We start from the raw sequence: 19,534 nt of genomic DNA, 5'->3' as shown, positions 1-19,534 counted from the left end.
ACCTTAAAATAGCAAGTTAAGAATCTGGTTAATAGCTCTTTTGAAAATTATTGGGGGCTGCTAAAAAGACTGAGGTTTGGGAAAAATGTACACGTCTCTCTTTTCTCTTTAATTGACTATTTACTTCACTATTTGACTTAATATGTCTTTACCATCATGAGGAATTATAGCTCTAAAGTGATGAATACACAAGCTATGTAAGAAAAATGACATGTGGGTAGAGGGGAGGCATTTTTTAAAAATAGAGCAAAGGTAGTAACTTTTGAACTCCAGGTGAGGAAAACAAGTTTGAAGAAGACAGCATAGAGTCAAACCAAGAAAGAATACCAAGAAAGAACAAGAAGAATGAAAAGCTGCTTTTCTGAACGACGCTCTTCTTTCCCTTTCCTTTCCTCCTGTAATTGGGACCTCTAATTCAAATCTTAACAAAGCTACCTCTGAAAAGTCAGGAAATTTCTCCCTCATATAGCCATTGAGCACTTTAACCTATGCTGTTGTCTTCCATTAACAATCTAACTTACACAGTGAAGACACAGCGATTTTCATAATCATGCTTCACACACTTGTGCTCTCTCTCTCTCTCTCGTACACACGCACACACACACACACACACATGCGCGCGTGCACACACACAAGTGTAAGGGCCTGATATTCAATAATTTCTGTTACAGTTAGGCTCCAATCAACCTTCATTTTCCAGGAAATCTATTTTACTTGCTGACTGCCTTACACATCTGGTATTCATCCTGTTTATATGGTTCCTTCAGTCTTGCAATTTCTTCCTTGTCCCCCTCATTTCGGCATGCCTAAATCCCACTTATCTTTCAGAACCCAGTTCAAGTGCCACTTTCTCTGATTCTGACACCTAGCAGTAATTTTCCATGTTTTGAAGTCTCAATGTACCAAATCCGGTTCGCTGTTGGAGAGCTTTAGACATCTCGCTTCATTTTGTAGTGATCTTTGAATCAGTCTCTTGCCTACTATACTGTGGACAACAAAATGACATTTGGGATGTGTCATGTTTCACTCTATCCTCATGTTTTATACATAATAGATTTTAGTAGGGAGTTACTGGAAGAAGAACAAAATAAGTGAATGAATGTCCTGAAGAGAAAAAATTTCATTCTTTAAATATTTTAAAGCTGTTTATATTTCAGTTAAACCATCTAGCTCATTTATAGGAGGTAAGAGATTTCAGAAGTTTCTCTGTTTCATTATACATTGCTGCTAATTATTCTATTCATCTATAGCAGGTGAGTCTAAACCATGTTGATGGTGTTTCATTCAACAATTTCACATGGTGCCCATGGTAGGTAGGTTCTGTTCTGGGCATTACACTACTAAATAAAAAATATAAGAGCTGGTATCAATGGGCTTGTTATTTATAGCTGGAAGTGGCTGATTTTTTTTTTTGAGAGAGGGAGCAAGTGAGCGAGGGGCAGAGAGGGAGAAAAAGAGAAGGGGGGCTCACCTGAAGCAGGGTTCTTGCTCATTGGGAGTGGGGCTCGAGCTCACCCCATGCAGGACTCGAACTCACAAACCGTGACCTGAGCCGAAGTCAGATGCTTAACCGAATGAGCCAACCAGGTGCCATGAAATCATACTTATTAATAAGTTATCAAAATAATAGCAGGGGTGCCTGGGTGGCTCAGTTGGTTAAGCATCCAACTCTTGTTTTTGGTCAGGTCATGATCTCAGTGTTCGTGAGATCGAGCCCCACATTGGGCTCTGTGCTGACAGCATGGAGCCTGCTTGGGATTGTCTCTCTCCCTCTCCCTCCCCCTCTCCCCTGCTTGAGTGCTCTCTCTCTCTCTCTCACTCTCTCTCAAAATAAATATTTAAAAATAATAGCAGATAATAATAAACTTTATGAATAAAATATAAGAAGATGATGTCATAGAATTCTGGCAAAAGGCATACTGAATGTTTCTTTGGATTACATGGCTGGAGAAAGCTTGTGTGAAGAGGCAGCATGTAAACAGAGATCTGATGAGAAGTAGCCTGCTTTGCTCTGGAAGAGGATTGTCACAGGTAGAGAGATTATCTATGACAAAGGCACCAAAGCAGAATAGGTTAGTTTGTTGAGAAACAGAACGAAGGCAGGGGTTTAGTGCCCTACAGGAGAAATGGTATGAGTGTGGCCTGTGGGTTAGATAGAGGGTCAGATTATGTAGGGACTTGTAGGTCTTGGCAAGGTGTCTGGGTTTCATTGTTTTCAAGTGTAGTGAAAATCCAATAGATTGTCTCATAAATTGGAATGACATATATAATGTACACTTTTAGGAGGCTAGAGCCCCTGCTGTGTGAAGAATGCTATTGGAAAGGGCCAGAAGTGGAATCTGGAAGACTCACTGGAATCTAGGTAAGTACTGGTGGTGACATGACTTGGACCAGGAGAGGGGGGTGGAAATGGAAAGAAATGCCTGGTTGAGGGTATGTTTTCGGGGGGAAGAGCCAATAGGACTAACTGAAAATAAGATGTGCAGGGAGAGAGTGATTGAAAATCAAGAGTAAAATATGGATTCTTTCCAAATTTTCTTCTGAATTTTCCACTCAATAATCCCACATCCCAAACCTCTACTCTCTTCTACATTATTTCTTGTATATACTTCCATAACAGCAATGATTTTTAATTTTTATTATATTTTATCATTATGTCCAATAGACTGAACTCCCTGAGGGCAAGGCAACGTCTTTTTTTAAATATATAGATGTATTTTATTGTCAAATTGGTTTCCATACAACACCCAGTGCTCATCCCAACAGGTGCCCTCCTCAATGCCCATCACACAATTTCCCCTCTCCCCCACCCCCCATCAACCCTCAGTTTGTTCTCAATATTTAAGAGTTTCTTATGGTTTGACTCCTTCCCTCACTGGAACTCAAAGCCTTTTAAAAAAAATCTTTGTAGTTCTTAATACATAGTATTTGCAAAATGAATGATGAGTACATAAATGAAAACGTATTTGGTGTTTTCCCTTTACCTAAACAATGGCAACCTGTCATTCTACCTCTTATTATTTTTCGTTACATTTATTTATTTTTTGAGAGAGAGAGAGAAAGAGAGAGAGCAAGGGAGGGGCAGAGAGAGGGGAGACAGAAGATCTGAAGTGGGCTCTGTGCTGACAGCAGAGAGCCTGATGCAGGGCTTGAACTCACTCACCGTGAGATCATGACCTGAGCCAAAGTTGGAGGTTTAACCGACTGAGCCACCCAGGCACCCATATTTCTTTTCTTTTCTTTTCTTTTCTTTTCTTTTCTTTTCTTTTCTTTTCTTTTCTTTTCTTTCTTTCTTTCTTTTTATATATATATATATATATATATATATATATATAGAGAGAGAGAGAGAGAGAGAGAGAGAGAGAGAGAGAGAGAGAATGCACATGAGCGGTAGAGGGAGAGAGAGAATCTTAAGCAAAGTCCACACCCAGCACAAAGCCTGATGTGGGAATCGATGTCACAACCCTGAGATCATGACCTGAGCCAAAATTAGGAGTGGGATGCTTAACTGACTGAGCTACCCAGGCGCCTCATCATTCTACCAAATCTTAAATATCTCTGGTAGCCACCTTAATACAATGGCAGTCTATTCCATTCAAATAGGTTTAAATATGGGGAACTTTTTATTTTAAATTAAAACATTCTTTCTTAAAATTTTCCACTTTTGATTTCAGCTATATCCACTCATTAAATGGATAAAGATATACTAACTTAAAAACTACTTTTATCACACTATAGAGATAAATGAGTCACAAAAACTTAATTTAGAACATGCTTGCATTGTATAGGAAGTAGGACTAATATGAAATCCATTAGCTTCCAGAACTCAACATTATATTTATAGAACTCTGACATTCAATTTGTAACAAAGAGTATTATGAAGCATATATTAGAGTTCCAGAAGTAATAATTAATAGCCTAGCATGACCTAGAATCAGGGTGAAGAAAGGAGAAAAACATCACTCTCAGCCATAAATCTTCCCATTTTATAGAAGTTATTAAATTATCTTTAAATATCAAAACTATATACATTATACACATACACACACACACAACTTGAAAGCAATTTGGCATTTCCTATCATAAGTGGGTAAGAATTCTGCAATCTATGATAGACATTTTTCTGGCCAGAATCTTTCTAATAACTATTTCTTGCAGGAAGAACTAGTGAACAAAGAAGGAGATACTATAGGTCCAAGCACATTTGAGTTCAAAGGCAAACCCCTACCAGCCCTGTGACTTTAAATGGCAATTACTATTCTGATTTGAAATCTCTGATTCTTCATCTTTGTGAAATGGAGATAACATTCTTCCTCATTTGTTGATGATAAAGTTTAAATGCGAAAATGAACATAAATCTTGTGAAATACAGACTTGTACTAAGTACTCAAGAACATTATAAAATAGTCATTTATGCCTGTTATCAAATAATTGGCAATCCAGAAAAGTCTGTCAGGAATTTTGCAGGAAGAATTCTTACATGGGGTTGGAACAAGAGAGTCAAAAGTAAATCAAGGGTTACCTAATCCAAACAACATGATTCTGTAATTTAAATATCTTTCACTGACAGTTAAAAAGCTTAAATATTGATTAATCTACCTTGAGGGGATTTACATTATCATTTACAAAATTATTCTGAATTTATAAGAGACTTCCAGCAACTATTGCCTCATACGCAGACTATGACGTGAAATTTTCTAATCAGACGGTTTTATTTTCAACTACCTTATATTATTCATAATAATACCACTAATTGGTGATATTTATAAGCCATTTACTCTGAATCTGGATCTGTGCTAAAATCTTTACATGAGGTTGCCTTATTTCATCTTTAAAACACCCCGAGTGGACATTCTTACCCACCATACTTCACAGGATTGTACACTGAAATTTGGGGAAGACTGTTCACTATGTGGCGGGAACTATCCTAAGCCTTGTATAAATATCAACTCATTTCATCTTTAAAAAATTTTTTTTTCAACGTTTATTTATTTTTGGGACAGAGAGAGACAGAGCATGAACGGGGGAGGGGCAGAGAGAGAGGGAAACACAGAATCGGAAACAGGCTCCAGGCTCTGAGCCATCAGCCCAGAGCGCGACGCGGGGCTCGAACTCCCAGACCGAGAGATCGTGACCTGGCTGAAGTCGGACGCTTAACCGACTGCGCCACCCAGGCGCCCCTCAACTCATTTCATCTTAAAAATAGCCTTAGGAGGCAGCTTCTCTTATTATCAGCCCCATTTTACAGATTAGGAAATCAAGGCTCGGAGTCTTTAAATACATTACCCAATGTCACATGGCTAACAAAGGACATTGTCAAGATTTCAACCCAGACAACTTGGCTCCTGGGGTCATCTACTCACCAACACAAGATGTTGTTTCTGAACAGTGGTAGAACAGGCAGAATTCACAGCCCATAGTCTTAGCTACTTGGCTGTATTACCTCAGTTTTATCATCTCCATTTTAAAAGGGGCAAACAGAAACTAAGAGGTAGGAGAATGTGGCAAGGTCACCCAACTGATCCATACTTAAACCCCCAGGCTGTGCTGCTTCCTCTTTTTAATAGTGAGAGTTGCATTTTTCAAATGGAAACCACCAAATTTGTGTCCACTGGACACTTTATGATAAACAAACAAAAAAAAAACCCAAAAAAAGCCTGTTGCCACTTCTAAAAACATGCTTGCTAACCTGGCAGGCACAATCTTTCTGCTTAGATTTACGCTTTCCTGTGAAATTCATTTGTGGTGATTTGAGATGACTGATGCTTCTACAGAATACATTTGAGATGCACATGTGTGCTGAGTGTGACATACTTAACACTTGATAATTTTTCTCACATATGTGAAATGTGGATTATGATTTTGACATCTTCAATTCTCATTTGTCACACAGGGACTCTGGAGTTAGAGCTGAGTCCCATCTGATCCAAATACAAAGGTTTTAAATGAATTACTGCTCCTAAAGGCAGAAAGGCAGACTTGAAAAAGAAGCTGAGATATAGTAATTTTAAATTTGCTTCGCCGAGTATATAAAGCACCAGAAAAGCACTCAGGTTTTTTCACTGAAGGAAAACAAACCCTCATAATTACTTTCTTTACATAAAAAACCCATACATTTAATAAATTTAATGCATTATTAAGCTATATAATATTGACCCTGACTTAATTATAGCAGGTACTGCCTCCTATTCAGAAAACGTCTTTCCTGTTATTGAACTGCCAACTTGCCAAAAGGGCAGACGTTATCCCTCCCTAAGCATCTCCTCGCAGAAAAGATCATGAACAAAAACGGAGGCAAAGCAGTGACTGCCATATTTCTAATTGATTAAGACAATCCACACAATAGGCAAAACATGCCATTTTTATAACTGTATAGAATAAATATTTTAAGATATAGCACATGTTGGCATATTTTAATACACATAAGTACAATGCAAGAACAAATTAATAAAGCACAAATATAATAATTATATAGGTCATTATGTGTGCCTAGAAACTAACGCTTAGCCAGAGAAAAGTAATATAAATTGTATGCTGGGAAACCAATACCTTATAAACAATATTCAACAAACACTTACAATGTTCCAGAATATATAGCAAACATAGGAATTTTCCCTATTACTCTTCTCCGCGCTTTAAGGTAGATACTATTATTCCTATTTGACGGTTGAAGAAAATGAGATGAAGAGTCGTAAAGTCACAAAGCTGGTGCGGGCCAGAGCAGGACATTAAAGCCACGTGTGTCTGACTCTAGAGTCTGCCCCTTTAGGCATTTGGGTGTACTTGCTCCCAAGGGTGAAAAGAAAACTATCTGTAAACGTTATCAAACTGAGAATTGTTTTAAAAGACCGATAATAAAAATGGTAATAGACACAGGGAAAAGTCATGGCATCTGAGGTTCATTTCACCTTTGAGAACAAGTAAGTTAACTTCCTAAAGCCTCAAGTTCTTGAAAAGAGGAGACAAGAGGGCAGAAGAAGGGAAGAGGAAGCGGAATAGGACTAGAGAATACGGGTTACGTTTTTCTTAAAAGATGAAATTCGAGGCCTTTATCTTCAGGATGAAACATTGTTCCAAAATGACCACCGCAAAACACAATGCTAGTAACCGTGTTTCTTACACTGTGAGCATGAAGGCCTGCAGGAGATGACAGCTGTGGACCAACAGGGGCCACCTTACCTGTAAATGAATGGAGCCACCGTGGCAGTGTTGGGGTGGCTGTGTTGCTGCTGCTGAGGCAGGTGGACGGCACCGTTCCCCGCAGTCTGCCCACTCCCTTGTGCCCCTAGCACGGCACAGGAACCGGCATGAGAAGCTTGGCCGGCTTCCCTTCCTTCCAAAGGAGCAGGGCAATTGGATGTGCTTGCTTTTTCAGTGGTAACGGGCTTAGGTAAGGACTGGGAAGGGCTTCCCTTGGTAGTCCTGAATTTTTCTGACTCTTTGCTCACTGCACTGCCAGATGAAATGGTTTGCTTTGCTGTTGGCACCTTCGAGCCCGGTTTGGGAATGCCGCTGGAAGAGGGGATTAAGCTTTCTTTCTTGGCTGCTGTCGTCTTGCTACCCTTTGGGATCAAGCTTGCGATTTTAGAGGTCTTTTTTGGAGCTGTCTCTGTCACCTGATCCTTCTCGTCCTTGACTGGTTTTTCAGTGCAAACTTTATTTTTGTCCCTGTTCTTTTCCTCTTTTTCCTTTGGCTGTAGCAAAGACTTTTTATTGCTGAGGTTTTTGCTTCCAGCTTTTGGAGGAGCTAATTTAGGTGACACTTTGGGGCTGCTGTTGGTTGAGCCACCGCTATTCAGACCACTGCTAAAACCTTCCATTTCACCAGATTCAGAAAAGGCATCGTCATCCTTCCCGCCATCACTGGGTCCTGAACTGGGAGACTGTGGGGGCCGTAAAGCAGTCCGGGCATTGACCAGCTTGAATTTTTCAAGCATGGATTTCTGTCCCGAGGGAGCTGTTTTGACCCCTTCTGACCCAGGCGGCTTCAGTCTGTCTGCAGAGGGTGTGGGAGAGGTGGCTGGGCTTGGCTGCTTCACGGTCAGCATGGTGGAGGTGGCGCTGTGCTTGACATTCATGGACTTGCTGCGCCAGGGTTTGCTGGCACTTGGGGAAGGGATGGCGGAGGCAGGCGGCTGCCCAGCAGTGCCAGGGGGCTGTGTGTTTCCATTTACACCTGAAGATGGTTGAGGTCCTTTGGAGGAATCTGGACGTGAAGAAAAAAATGATCAAGAAAAGGCTGATGACTTTTGATCGTTTATTTCACACCACAGAGTACTGCTAACGACAGACACAGGAAAGGATCTCTCCTGTAAGCAGAAAAGAGACATGCTATGGGGCATCGATCACTCTTGTGCTATGGTTGTCTTTGTACCACGCATCACAGATTCAGGATCTGAGAGCCACTGGTTTTAGAAAACAATTATTTTCCCTTCTAAAATTTTTCTAACCCAAAGGAACTTCGCTAGTCATACACATCCAAAGAGAAAACACTATCCTTTCCTTAAGCAGTTCTTTGTATTTCTCCCAATTATTGCTGTAGTTCATAGCAGTAAATTGATATTCTACATAGTTTTATAAAATACGTTGTATGATAAGTGTTGAGAAATCACTTTAACCTACAGGAGACTAGCTTTTTGTCAGCTGATTAAATGTGCTTATGAATCATGATTTAGCTCTCAGTATTGTTTGTTTTAATCTGAATTAAAAAAAAAAGCATGAAATCTATGCTTATATGGGTCAGATAATATACTGTTACATATATAGACACACACATTATATATAACATATATAAATATACATCATATGTAACATAAAATATATGTTATATATTACATATATTACATATCACACATATTACATATAATTTTAATATATACTTAGATATATTACGTATAATATATATTACATAAAACATGTTATATATGCAACATAAATTACATATATACTATATAACAACCCCATAAGGTATGTATTGATATTATTCCTGTTTCACAAATAAAAAACTCGTAACTTGTTCAAAGTCACTCATCCTGGATGTGAACACATGCCCTTAACTAACATACCTCCTGAAGTGATGTGAACAAACTCTAAAGACTACTAAAAAATCAAGCTATTTGGGGGGGGGGTATGAAAAAAAGTACTTTATAATGCATGTGTTTACTCACTTTACTTACTTTCCACTCAGAAATCCCATTATGATATGAACTGTTATATGACTGTTTTAACACTGATTAATGCCTGATAAAAAGTCTCATTTTTAAGGATGAAAACTAAATCAAAAAAGAGATTTTATAACAGGGCATAGAATAGAAAGAACTGAGCTTGGAGTTTAAAGACCTCAGTATAAACGTATTTAACATTAAGGAACAGTATAATTCTGGTCAAGTCATTTACTCTAAATTTCATCTACCATAAATGCCTCCTTCTTTCATCTTTTTTTTTTTTTTGAGACATGAAATGATCAATGATTAAATTAGATATTTATGTAACAGAGGCATCATTTAGCACTGTTAACACACTAGACATTGACAAATAAATGCAGAGCTGTTTTTGATGAAATGTCCAAAGGAAATATTTTATAAATAATATCCTTTTCCTAATATTCAAGAATTAGAGCCCATTCAATTTAATCAAATATTTACAACTATAAAACTACAATACTTTTATTTTAAATGTGTTCTTCAAAATGCAGGGAAAATAATATGTAATCAAGCCCATTTGTACCAAAAACTACTTTTAACCATTTTTCAGAAAAGGAAACTAATATAAAAAAGAGAAAATAAAGAAATTAGAGACACAAAAATAGGTTAAATTATTAGTTAAGTATTTGTGTGAGTTAAGCTTTTTAAAAATAAGTGTGCCTAAAATGATGTAATAGATTTGTGAAATTTATATTAACAAGAATGGACAAATGCATTTTATAGTTAATATTCACTTTTTATTCCAAATTTTCATTTAAAGTTAACATACAGTGTAATATTAGTTTCAGATGTAAGATATAGCGATTCATCACTTATACAAAACACCCACTGCTCATCACAAGTGCCCTCTTTAATATTTCTTTTAAAAATTGGTATACCAACATTAATTCTAACTCTCATTACCTTTCTACATTTCCATATTTCAACTGGCAAAAGTTACTGTAAGATTGTACATGTATACTTTATGTTAAAATGTAAGAGTCTACTGGAAAGTCAAAATGCTTACATGGCATATTTAAATTGTACAGCCTATGATGATAAATTGATGTTTTTCAATATTCAGGTGATATCTGTAATTGTGTCCATTTCTAGAATATCTGTAGAAATCCATTAGGTTTGTATATAAACATTAAGGTATTCTGAAAAACAGTAGGAGTATTGACTAATTCAGGACAAACAAATCTAACAAGCTTCAAAATAACCAGTCTCAAATACATTCACTCTCTGTTAATGGATTTCAATCTTTTACTTCAATCTCTTTTAAGTACAGGTAGTTCCAAATTTATTTCGCTTACATGTTAAGATCCCTTTCAGAGACTGACAACATGTCACCAAAATTTGAATCTACATGCAGGTAGAAATGCCTACCAAATATTTCTTCAGAATAATTTCTATTTAGTGGTCAGGTCTCAACTTTGACCTCACTTCCTCTGGAAACAAAACAAAACAAAACAAAACAAAACACAAAAACATTATCCCCACCCCCATTTCTGATCATCCTAGCATCAAGTCTGGGTCGGGTGGCTCCTTTACATTTTTCCATAGCTTATTATTTCCTCCCTTATGACCATTATTACTTGAGTGTAATTGCCTGTTTCCTATACTGCACTTTGCGTTCCATTAAAGCAAAGACCAAGTCTGTTATTATGCATAGAATGTCTAACACCCTAAGTGTTTCCCATAGAGGTTCTCAAACTTTAATGGGCACAGAAGTTATCCGGGGATCCTATTGAGCACACAACACATTGTGATTCTGCAGATCTGCTACGGGCCCTGAGATTCTGCATTTCTAATAAGCTCCAGATGCTCCTGCTGCTGCTGCTGCTGCGTCACAAACCATGTTTCGAGTAACAAAGGTTGAACAGACTCGGAAATCCTGGCAGTTGCTGACATCAGTTTTCAAGAATTTTTCTTATGCCAGTACCCAATTTGGTTGAATTTGTCACATGGTCCATAGATGTGCAGGATTAATATTCTTTGCCTTCTGAACTTTCAGAGTTCGGCCAGTTCGATATTTGTGGGATGCTTGGCAATGTGTGGCTAGGGATATGGCAAACAAAAGAAGCCCGTCAGGTTCTCCTGACGGTCATACATATAGTGTGTATCCTCTTTGTATTTGCAACTCGATTAAGAAGTCGGGAGACTCCTGTCCCTGCGTGTCTGGGAGCTTTGGTGGGAATGAGAAGAAAAGGTAGGAAAGAATCCACCAGGATGTTTAAGTGCTCTGCCATTAGCTAGATAGACTGCTATAGCAGTTCAAGTACAGAAGAGGAATTTCAACATCACCACTCTCAAAAATGAGACAGGAGGGACTCCAAATTATGACATCCACATCCAAACCATGGCCACCATCACAGCAACAGCTGTAAAACTGTTCTCAGATGAGTACACACATATAAGACACTTCTCTAAGCTCCACTCTAAATCTGTCCCCAGCCTCTCTCTATAGAGCAGCAGTGAGGTGCTTTGGGTCTCATTAAGAGGGCAAATCATAGGTTGCTGTGCATCAGGAAGGCACTGGAATAATAATAGTCTCCCCGGACTCCTCACAATAAAGGTTGCACAACAGCAGCCACTGAAATGGGAGGGTCTGTAGCTCCGACAGCGCCACGAATTCTAGTCTCTGTGCAATTTCCATGTTCAATATTAAATAGCCTGGTCTCACGGATATATTTCTGAGTGTTGATAACTCAGCTTCTGACTATGAACGGGTTGTTATCTGGGTATGAGGAAAGGAACAGCTACCCAATGCACATATTTAAGGGCATTCTTGCAATGGATCTGTCTTGAATCTGCAGGACCTATGTCTACAGCTCTGGCTTCTTGTCTCTAACCTCTAAAGAGACATTTTCTCCCACTTGCTCTCCTTTCTCTCCTCCCCTTCCTCCACCTCCACCTCCACGATCATCAACCCCACTACAACCAAATAATATTATTTATCAACTGCTTACTTTTTCCAAGTACTCTGATACTTGCTATCACGTTTAAAGCTCTTCATATGTAGGATCTCACACCCATAATAACCTGTAATATACTTATGATATCTCTTGTTATAAATGGGAAAACTGAAACTTAAAAAGAGAAAGTAACTTGTTCCAATTCACACATATAGTAAAGCTCAGAAAAGAGAGAGGCAAAATTAGAGCTCAGGTTTTTCTGACTCCAAATTTTGGAGGCTCTTCACTCTCTCTTTCTTTTCCCATATGTTCACTGCACGCCCAGAAATTCTGCTGGTGTGGCTCTCTAGAAAGCCACGTTTGCCACAATAGTGAAGCTAATTGGGTACCTCCTTGAAGCATGGTGTCTTTCTTTCTCAAGAAGCAGAATACAAATGGGGAGAACAGTATAGGAGACACTCTCTACTTGGTACATTATATACTAACTCCTTGGGCACTCTACTTGAACCACCCGGCTGAGTTGACATAAGAATAGTATTTAATCCATGCTCAGAAAACACGTACATTGACAGAGTTAATTTTTAGTCATCTCATCTTAAAAAAAATAACATTGATGACCTGGAAAAAAGTGCCAATCTAGTTCTAAAATTAATACATGTTGATAAATGTGGCAGTCACAGAGGCATATGGCTAAGTTTAGATAAGACATTTCTCTGTGGAACTTCAGCTAGCTTTAGAGTTCAGCCCCATGTTGCCTGCTGTTACCCTGAGAGAGGTGACAGGGACGGTCCTCAACCTATTTACCTCTTCTTCCTCCCTGAAGAGTATGTTGCTTAGATGGAAGCAAACTAGCTTTCAACTTACAAAGTAACACCAAAATAACCAAAATGATGACAATAGCACCATTCGTTGGAAAGTATTCGCTGAGTAGCAGACATTGTACTCCTTGATACACAGGATCCCTGCTAAATACTGGGCAACGTTAACATCACAGGTCATTGGGAAAGGAAGAAAATGATTTATCGATGTGACCCTGGCAATTAATTAATTTAGACTCGCATTTCACAATAACATATCAAAACACATTTGAACATTTTAAAAAGTAAAAAGAAAAAAATGCAGAATTCAAATCCAAATATGTCTTGTTACCAACTGGCCCCTTATTCACCTCACCACACTATCTTCCATAAACAATTGCCTGTGCCATGCACAGGCAATCATCAATGCAATTGATGCATTGATTGCACAGGCAATGCAATCATCAACTTTATGATGACTTAACAGAAACATGGAATGGTATTACCGGAACCCTAGAGGTGCTGTCCATTCTGCACACGCTCATATCGTACCACTTGCAATGTTACAGTGCCACTTTGTGGAGCATTGTGAAATTTAGGGAAACTTCTATTCGCCAGCCACTTTTTTTTAAGTATGCAATTTATGTGCTGGCATGAATAACACGTGTACACCTCAATATGGGAGCACTTATACATAAGGAAAAAACATATATTCTCAAGTCTATTGATTCACATCATCTAATACACATACTGAATTATGTTACCTCATGAAAAATCCCTGAGATTAACCTGCAATTTTCATTTAACATTATATTTTAGGCTTCTATAAGTATCAAGGAAATAAAGCAAAAAGTCATGGTGGAACACATAAATAAATCACTAGTAAAGCAATGTAATAAGTAAAAGATAATTGCATTATCTTGAAAAGAAAATACAACAGTTTAGTTCTTTAATGCTATAGTAATTCAGAGCATTTAAAAAAAAGAGGAAAAAGTACTTAAGAACCAGATAGTTATGTTTTAGCAGTCAACATTCCATGACTGATGCAACATTCACATTAAGCTTTACAAAAGCTCATTACTTTTCAAAAGTTCATTTCCAATGCTGCCAAATTCTCTGTATCAGTCCTTTTAAATCTATGTTGAGTGTAAATGAAAGTGAACACGTCCACACCAGAAGACACTTCATTAGGATCCAGGAGAACAGAAAGGACATCTCCTTAGTAGATACACAGGTACAACGTAAGAATCACTTGGGAGAAACAATGAAAAGATGGCAAAATGCCCTCTGGTACTGTGGCATGTTTCTTAGCAACACAGCAAAACAATTCTCTGCTAACAAACTGTCAAGCAGTAATTGTTTACAGATCATATTTCAGAAACTGAATTCCAAATGAAGCTAGGGATATTTACGTTCCTAATAATATTAAACTGTGTCACCTTTTGCAGATTCAATACCCAGATTTTATACAACAAGAATGATTTCTTAAGATAGTTTGCTTCAGGCATATAGAGTGTGTATCTAAATGAACCAGGGCATCATCTTCACAAGATCACAAGACGGGTATTTAATTTTTTTTACAGCATAGATCTGTGTGTAGTGTATGGGCAAAGTGATAAATGCTGGGGTCGGAATGTATTATTCGATGTCCGTATCTGAATGGCAGGTTGCCAAGAGAATAAATTTGGACTCTCGGAAGAAATGCTTCTCTACAAACAGAGCTATCTTCATTTTCTCACTTGTTCTGAAAAATGTGTTCCCACTTTCAATTTCAACAGAGGGTGACATGGCATTGCCCCCAGCTGTGACAACGTTTCTCTCCTGCCTTCTCTGCAAGCAAGCATCTATGGCCATGCTCACGGACATTTAATTCATTTGCTAAAATGGTGAAATGAGCACCCTCTTTTTGAATTGTTTTATTATTAAAATTATGTTAGATATATCTTTGGAAGTTGGTGACTCTCTACTGATTTCCTTTCATTAGATAAGTCACACAGTTTGCAAGTAAGTTAGTTTTACAGTGCCATACATGTGAAAAGCTGTGCTTTCACAGTATGTTTTTTTAATAGAGAAATGAACCTGTTTTCACTGTCAATAAATCTTTATTATCTATTACAAATTCTAGAGATTCTTCAAGTGTTCATGTAACTCATCACCCAAGACTTATTAAAGAAAGTAGAAAGTATACTTCTTCTTAGAAGCATTTCAGGAAGCACGTTGTGGATAATGTGGATAATACCTCAAGTAAAATGTATTAATTTATTAAACTTAAATATTACAACTTAATAAGTAAGAAAGGAAGAACAAATAATTAGAATACTCAAGTTAGTATTTTCTGAATTCTGTCCTTATAATACTATAACCTATGAAAAATCTTATTTAATGTTCCCCTTACTTGATCATATTTAGGATATGTATGCAAACTAGTCTGTGATAGAGATAAGCTTGTCAGCAGAAGGAATCTTTCATTTTATATAAATTACACTACCACCATAAATATCCATGACAAAAGGGTAAATAAAACATTCTTACCCAAAAAATATACCACTCTAATAGTCTAAAGGGTAAAGTATAAATGGTTTCATTTGTGATGTTTGTTATTGTTTTGTTTGCTCTTATAACTTAAGATAATATTTTAGAAATATAAAATAGAATGACAATGATTAATTTTGAAACACCGAGGGGTGCTTGGCTGGCTCAGTTGGTAGCGTGCATGATTTCTGATCTCAGTGTTGTGAGTTTGAGTCCCACCTTGGGTGTGATTACTTGAAATAGACAAATGAATGAATGAATGAATGAATAAATGAATAAATAAATAAATAAGTAAAATCTTTTAATAGAAAGAAACATTGATATTGGATGAATTCATTAAGTTGTAACTCCGTGTTAATAGAAAATACTATGTAGCAATCATATGCAATTTATGTTTCAGTCATTTTTGACAGTTTTCAGGCATCTAATACCTATATTGGGCATATTATAAATATTTGTGAAGGTGTGATCACACACCTTAATGCTTTAGAACTTTTAGTTAGTTGGAATCAAAAGTAATGAAAACTCTGATATTTTGCTGCAGTTATGGATCTGAGGAAATCTGCTTTACGTTGTCAAAAACTTCATAATGTATGTCATCTGTCTCCACCTTGTGGTGGTTGTAAATATTGCTACATCCTAATTTTGCATTACTTCCTAGACATATGTAAGAGAGGTTGGTTGAATGGCTAAGGAAAAATAGAAATGCTTGTCTACTTTTAGATTTTTACTTTTAGACACTAGAAATACAGAAAATAATTTCATATGACAGAAAACTTCAGATACACCATGATATCAAAAGGTTAGCTCATCCAAAGCATTTCTAAATTTCTTTGCCAATGTTATTAGTCATTTCTTGCAAAAATTTCAGATAATTATATAATCTCATAGTTAAATTGGATATATGAAGAGTTCATTCAACATATCTCTATGTCTAAACAAACTTTCCCTTAGAATTTCATAGCACATTCAGGCTCTGTATGACACTTTCTAGGAAAGTCACAAAACAAAGAAAATTGTCTCCCTTTTCCTCAGGAAAAGTGTAAATTTTCAGTAATATTTCTCAGGTTCCTGAATCAGAAGCTTTCTTCTATACTTTAAAGAAATTCCTAACTTACAATTATACATTATTTTCTTCCTTTGTTCCATTTGATACAAGAACAGAGGGCATTGCAGGGATCCAGGGACATTGCTTTGCCTTCAGGGATTTATGGTCTGTTTTAATTTTTTGTCTGTTTGTTTGTTTGTTTTTAAATATTTGTTTGTTTATTTTGAAATAGAGCGGCGGGGGGGGGGGGGGAGACATGCATGAGCAGGGAAGGGGGAGCGAGAGGGAGGGAGAGTGAGAATCCCAAGCAAGCTACTTGCTGTCAGGGCAGAATCCCCACTTGGGGCTCCATATCACAAATCATGAGACCATGACCTGAACTGAAATCAAGAGTCAGAAACTTACGGACTGAGCCACCCAGGAGCCTCTGTTCCAATTTTGTTCTAATGGCTGGGAAATCTTCACAAAAAATGTCCAATTGACAGATTATCTGTCAGTTCATGTCTAAGTTAGAGAAAGCTGTCTAATCAGATACTCTTATGAAACAATTTGGTATGATCTAATCTGAGCGATAAAGTTCCTATCCGGCTGAGTTTGCCTGCTATTCTATTAACTCAGCATATTTTCCACTTATGGACTTCATGTTTTGCTGCATGGAAAGCTAAATACTGTAAAGAGAAGTTAAAATTGTATTGGTTTGTAAAAACTACCACAAAATCCACCCAAAGGCCTTAGTCCCTCACACAGTCACACTGCCTATAACAGTAGAGTTTCTTGATTCCCTCACGGTTTTGATATACATTGAACGTGCTCCATGCTCCCTCCACAGTGCAATGTATCAAGCCAGCACCTAGTTAAATGCACACTGCACAATACAGAGAATTGTGTATCATCTAGTGAGGATATAATTTGTCTTTAACACAGACTTCCACTATACCTCCTTTCTTCCTGATGATTTTGTGCTTTGATATTTCCATTCTGCACTCTTCAAGAAAATAAAGCAAACATGGATAATTTGTCTCTTTAGGGAAAACTAAGGTCACATTATTTCTGTGATAGATTAAATATCTATCCTAATTATGCCTCAATTTCTGATGCCCAAAAGACTTACGGCATTTATGTTAACTGAAGCTAAATATTCAAATAAGTTTAATATAAATTTATCAATTTATGATAATTGTTCATAAAACATGAGAAGGCAAAAGAGGAGGAAATATTTTTGGGAGAAAGATTTTAGACTTGGGTATACAATTAACCACTTTAAATTGTTTGTAATGTGTCATTTATTTTTGAGGGAGAGAAAGGGACAGAATATGAGCAGGGGAGGGACAGAGAGAGAGGGAGACACAGAACCTGAAGCAGGCTCCAGGCTCTGAGCTGTCAGCCCAGAGCCCGACGCAGGGCTCAAACCCACTTGAACTGCGAGATCATGACCTGAGCCAAAGTCGGATCCTTAACTGACTGCACCACCCAGGCACCCCTACAATTAAACACTTTAGAATGTATGAGTCTACTTCCTTAAAATGTTCTTTAGAATGAAAAGCCCTGAAGAAAGCTAGAATTCAGGAGGGGGCAGTTTGAAAACATGAAACTGTGCTGGTAAGAACTCCATTCCAAAAGCCATTAACACTGCTCAAATATTGGACTTAGTATGTAATTTACAAGGCTAATACCTTAGCCTTATGCCATAATGATGTAACAGGCAAACACTTACCTTTTTCATTTCCATTTGCATAATTTGGAGGCTTGTTTTTGTCAATGCTGTTAAAGCTCTGACTTCTCCTATTTAAATTAGAGGCTCCCTGGGCTTTACTGCTGCTGCCTGCAGCTGGCACCCTAGAGGGACCTGGAAGCCTGAAATAGTATAAGAAAAATTACATCATTATTGTATATTGCAAAAAGATAGGGGTAGGAGGTTCTGAGCAGGGAAGCCTTAATGGGAAAGGCACAATATAGGATGTTCTAAAATCTATTTAGCAGAAAATTGGTGGCTTAAGTGATAAGTAGCTAAACACAAGGATTAAGAATCTTCAGAAAATCTTGTCTCACTTTTCAATAAATCTGCCCTCAAATGATATTAACCATGTAGAACAATTAGAAATAATGTAACCTTTAACTTAAAAAGTCATTCTTACCATACCCATAATAATAATAATAATAATAATAATAATAATAATAATAATAAAACTTTGACTTAAAAGTACTATAACAATTACATGAAAAGCAAGGGAAATAACACAAATTTATTATGTTCTCAGGGTATTAATCACCTATGTGCAGTTATTACTGAGTTGTTCTTTTCAATGTATGGGGCATTTGTTTTTATCCTACATAGCTGTAGCCTAAGTCAACTTGATAATAACAAGAAAAATAAAGGTACTGAAAAAACTGCTAACAGCAAATGCTTATAGTATATCTAAGGTAGTAAACTACTCTTACTAAAACACGGTGCAGAGACAAGGTCATGAATTAATTTATATTTCATTGGTCTGCCTCAAAATTTTTTTTTCTGTAACTGTTTTACCAAAAATAAGTACCAAGACTCTACTGGTTATCTTGCAAGTGTGGCCAACTGATCACAGAGGTGATATAACAAGAAAGGATGAAGGTCTCAGAACAAGAAAATCTCTATGAGCAGAATGATAATGTAAAATACGCCTACAGTGACAGTAACTTTAGCTATTCTTTGTGTATGGAAGACAGACCACAAGGAAATACAGACAGACTGTCTTAAAATTAGGGTAAGTTTCACATTAGGTGTGATTTAGACTTATTTTACATGGACTAACACTAAATACCAATGTGGATAATTTATTTCACTGCTAAAGTGGTTTCCACAATAAAATTTCAAGTATCAATTATTTCATGAATTGTGCCTAAAACATACAATCACTATATTTTATTTTATACTATTAACATATTGTATGTATAATAAACAATCTGTATCAATTAAAACTAGTCATTAGGAACCAATGTTGGCGTCCTAGGTCATATTTAAAAACATGATCTTAAAGGATGTCAGCATCTTTGCCGGCATTTGCTGCCATCGTGTGAATG

At 37.1% G+C, this 19,534-nt stretch overlaps 1 protein-coding gene across 6 annotated transcripts in view; it reads right to left on the bottom strand.

The window, feature by feature from the left end:
• The window catches only part of NAV3 (neuron navigator 3), a 592,036-nt gene that overhangs the window by 186,829 nt on the left and 385,673 nt on the right, over positions 1 to 19,534 (bottom strand). For all 6 annotated transcript variants that reach the window (XM_043561562.1, XM_043561563.1, XM_043561564.1 and 3 more), the window contains exons 7-8: positions 18,192 to 18,331; positions 7,180 to 8,206 (exon numbers count right to left, since the gene is read on the bottom strand). In XM_043561562.1, the coding sequence (XP_043417497.1) occupies positions 7,180 to 8,206; positions 18,192 to 18,331 (1,167 nt within the window). The remainder of the gene's footprint in view (positions 1 to 7,179; positions 8,207 to 18,191; positions 18,332 to 19,534) is intronic.

Source organism: Prionailurus bengalensis, chromosome B4, assembly GCF_016509475.1.
Source record: "Prionailurus bengalensis isolate Pbe53 chromosome B4, Fcat_Pben_1.1_paternal_pri, whole genome shotgun sequence".
Taxonomy (NCBI): domain Eukaryota; kingdom Metazoa; phylum Chordata; class Mammalia; order Carnivora; family Felidae; genus Prionailurus; species Prionailurus bengalensis.
The sequence above is the reverse complement of the archived record's forward strand: the minus strand, read 5'-3'. Positions and strand labels throughout refer to the sequence as shown.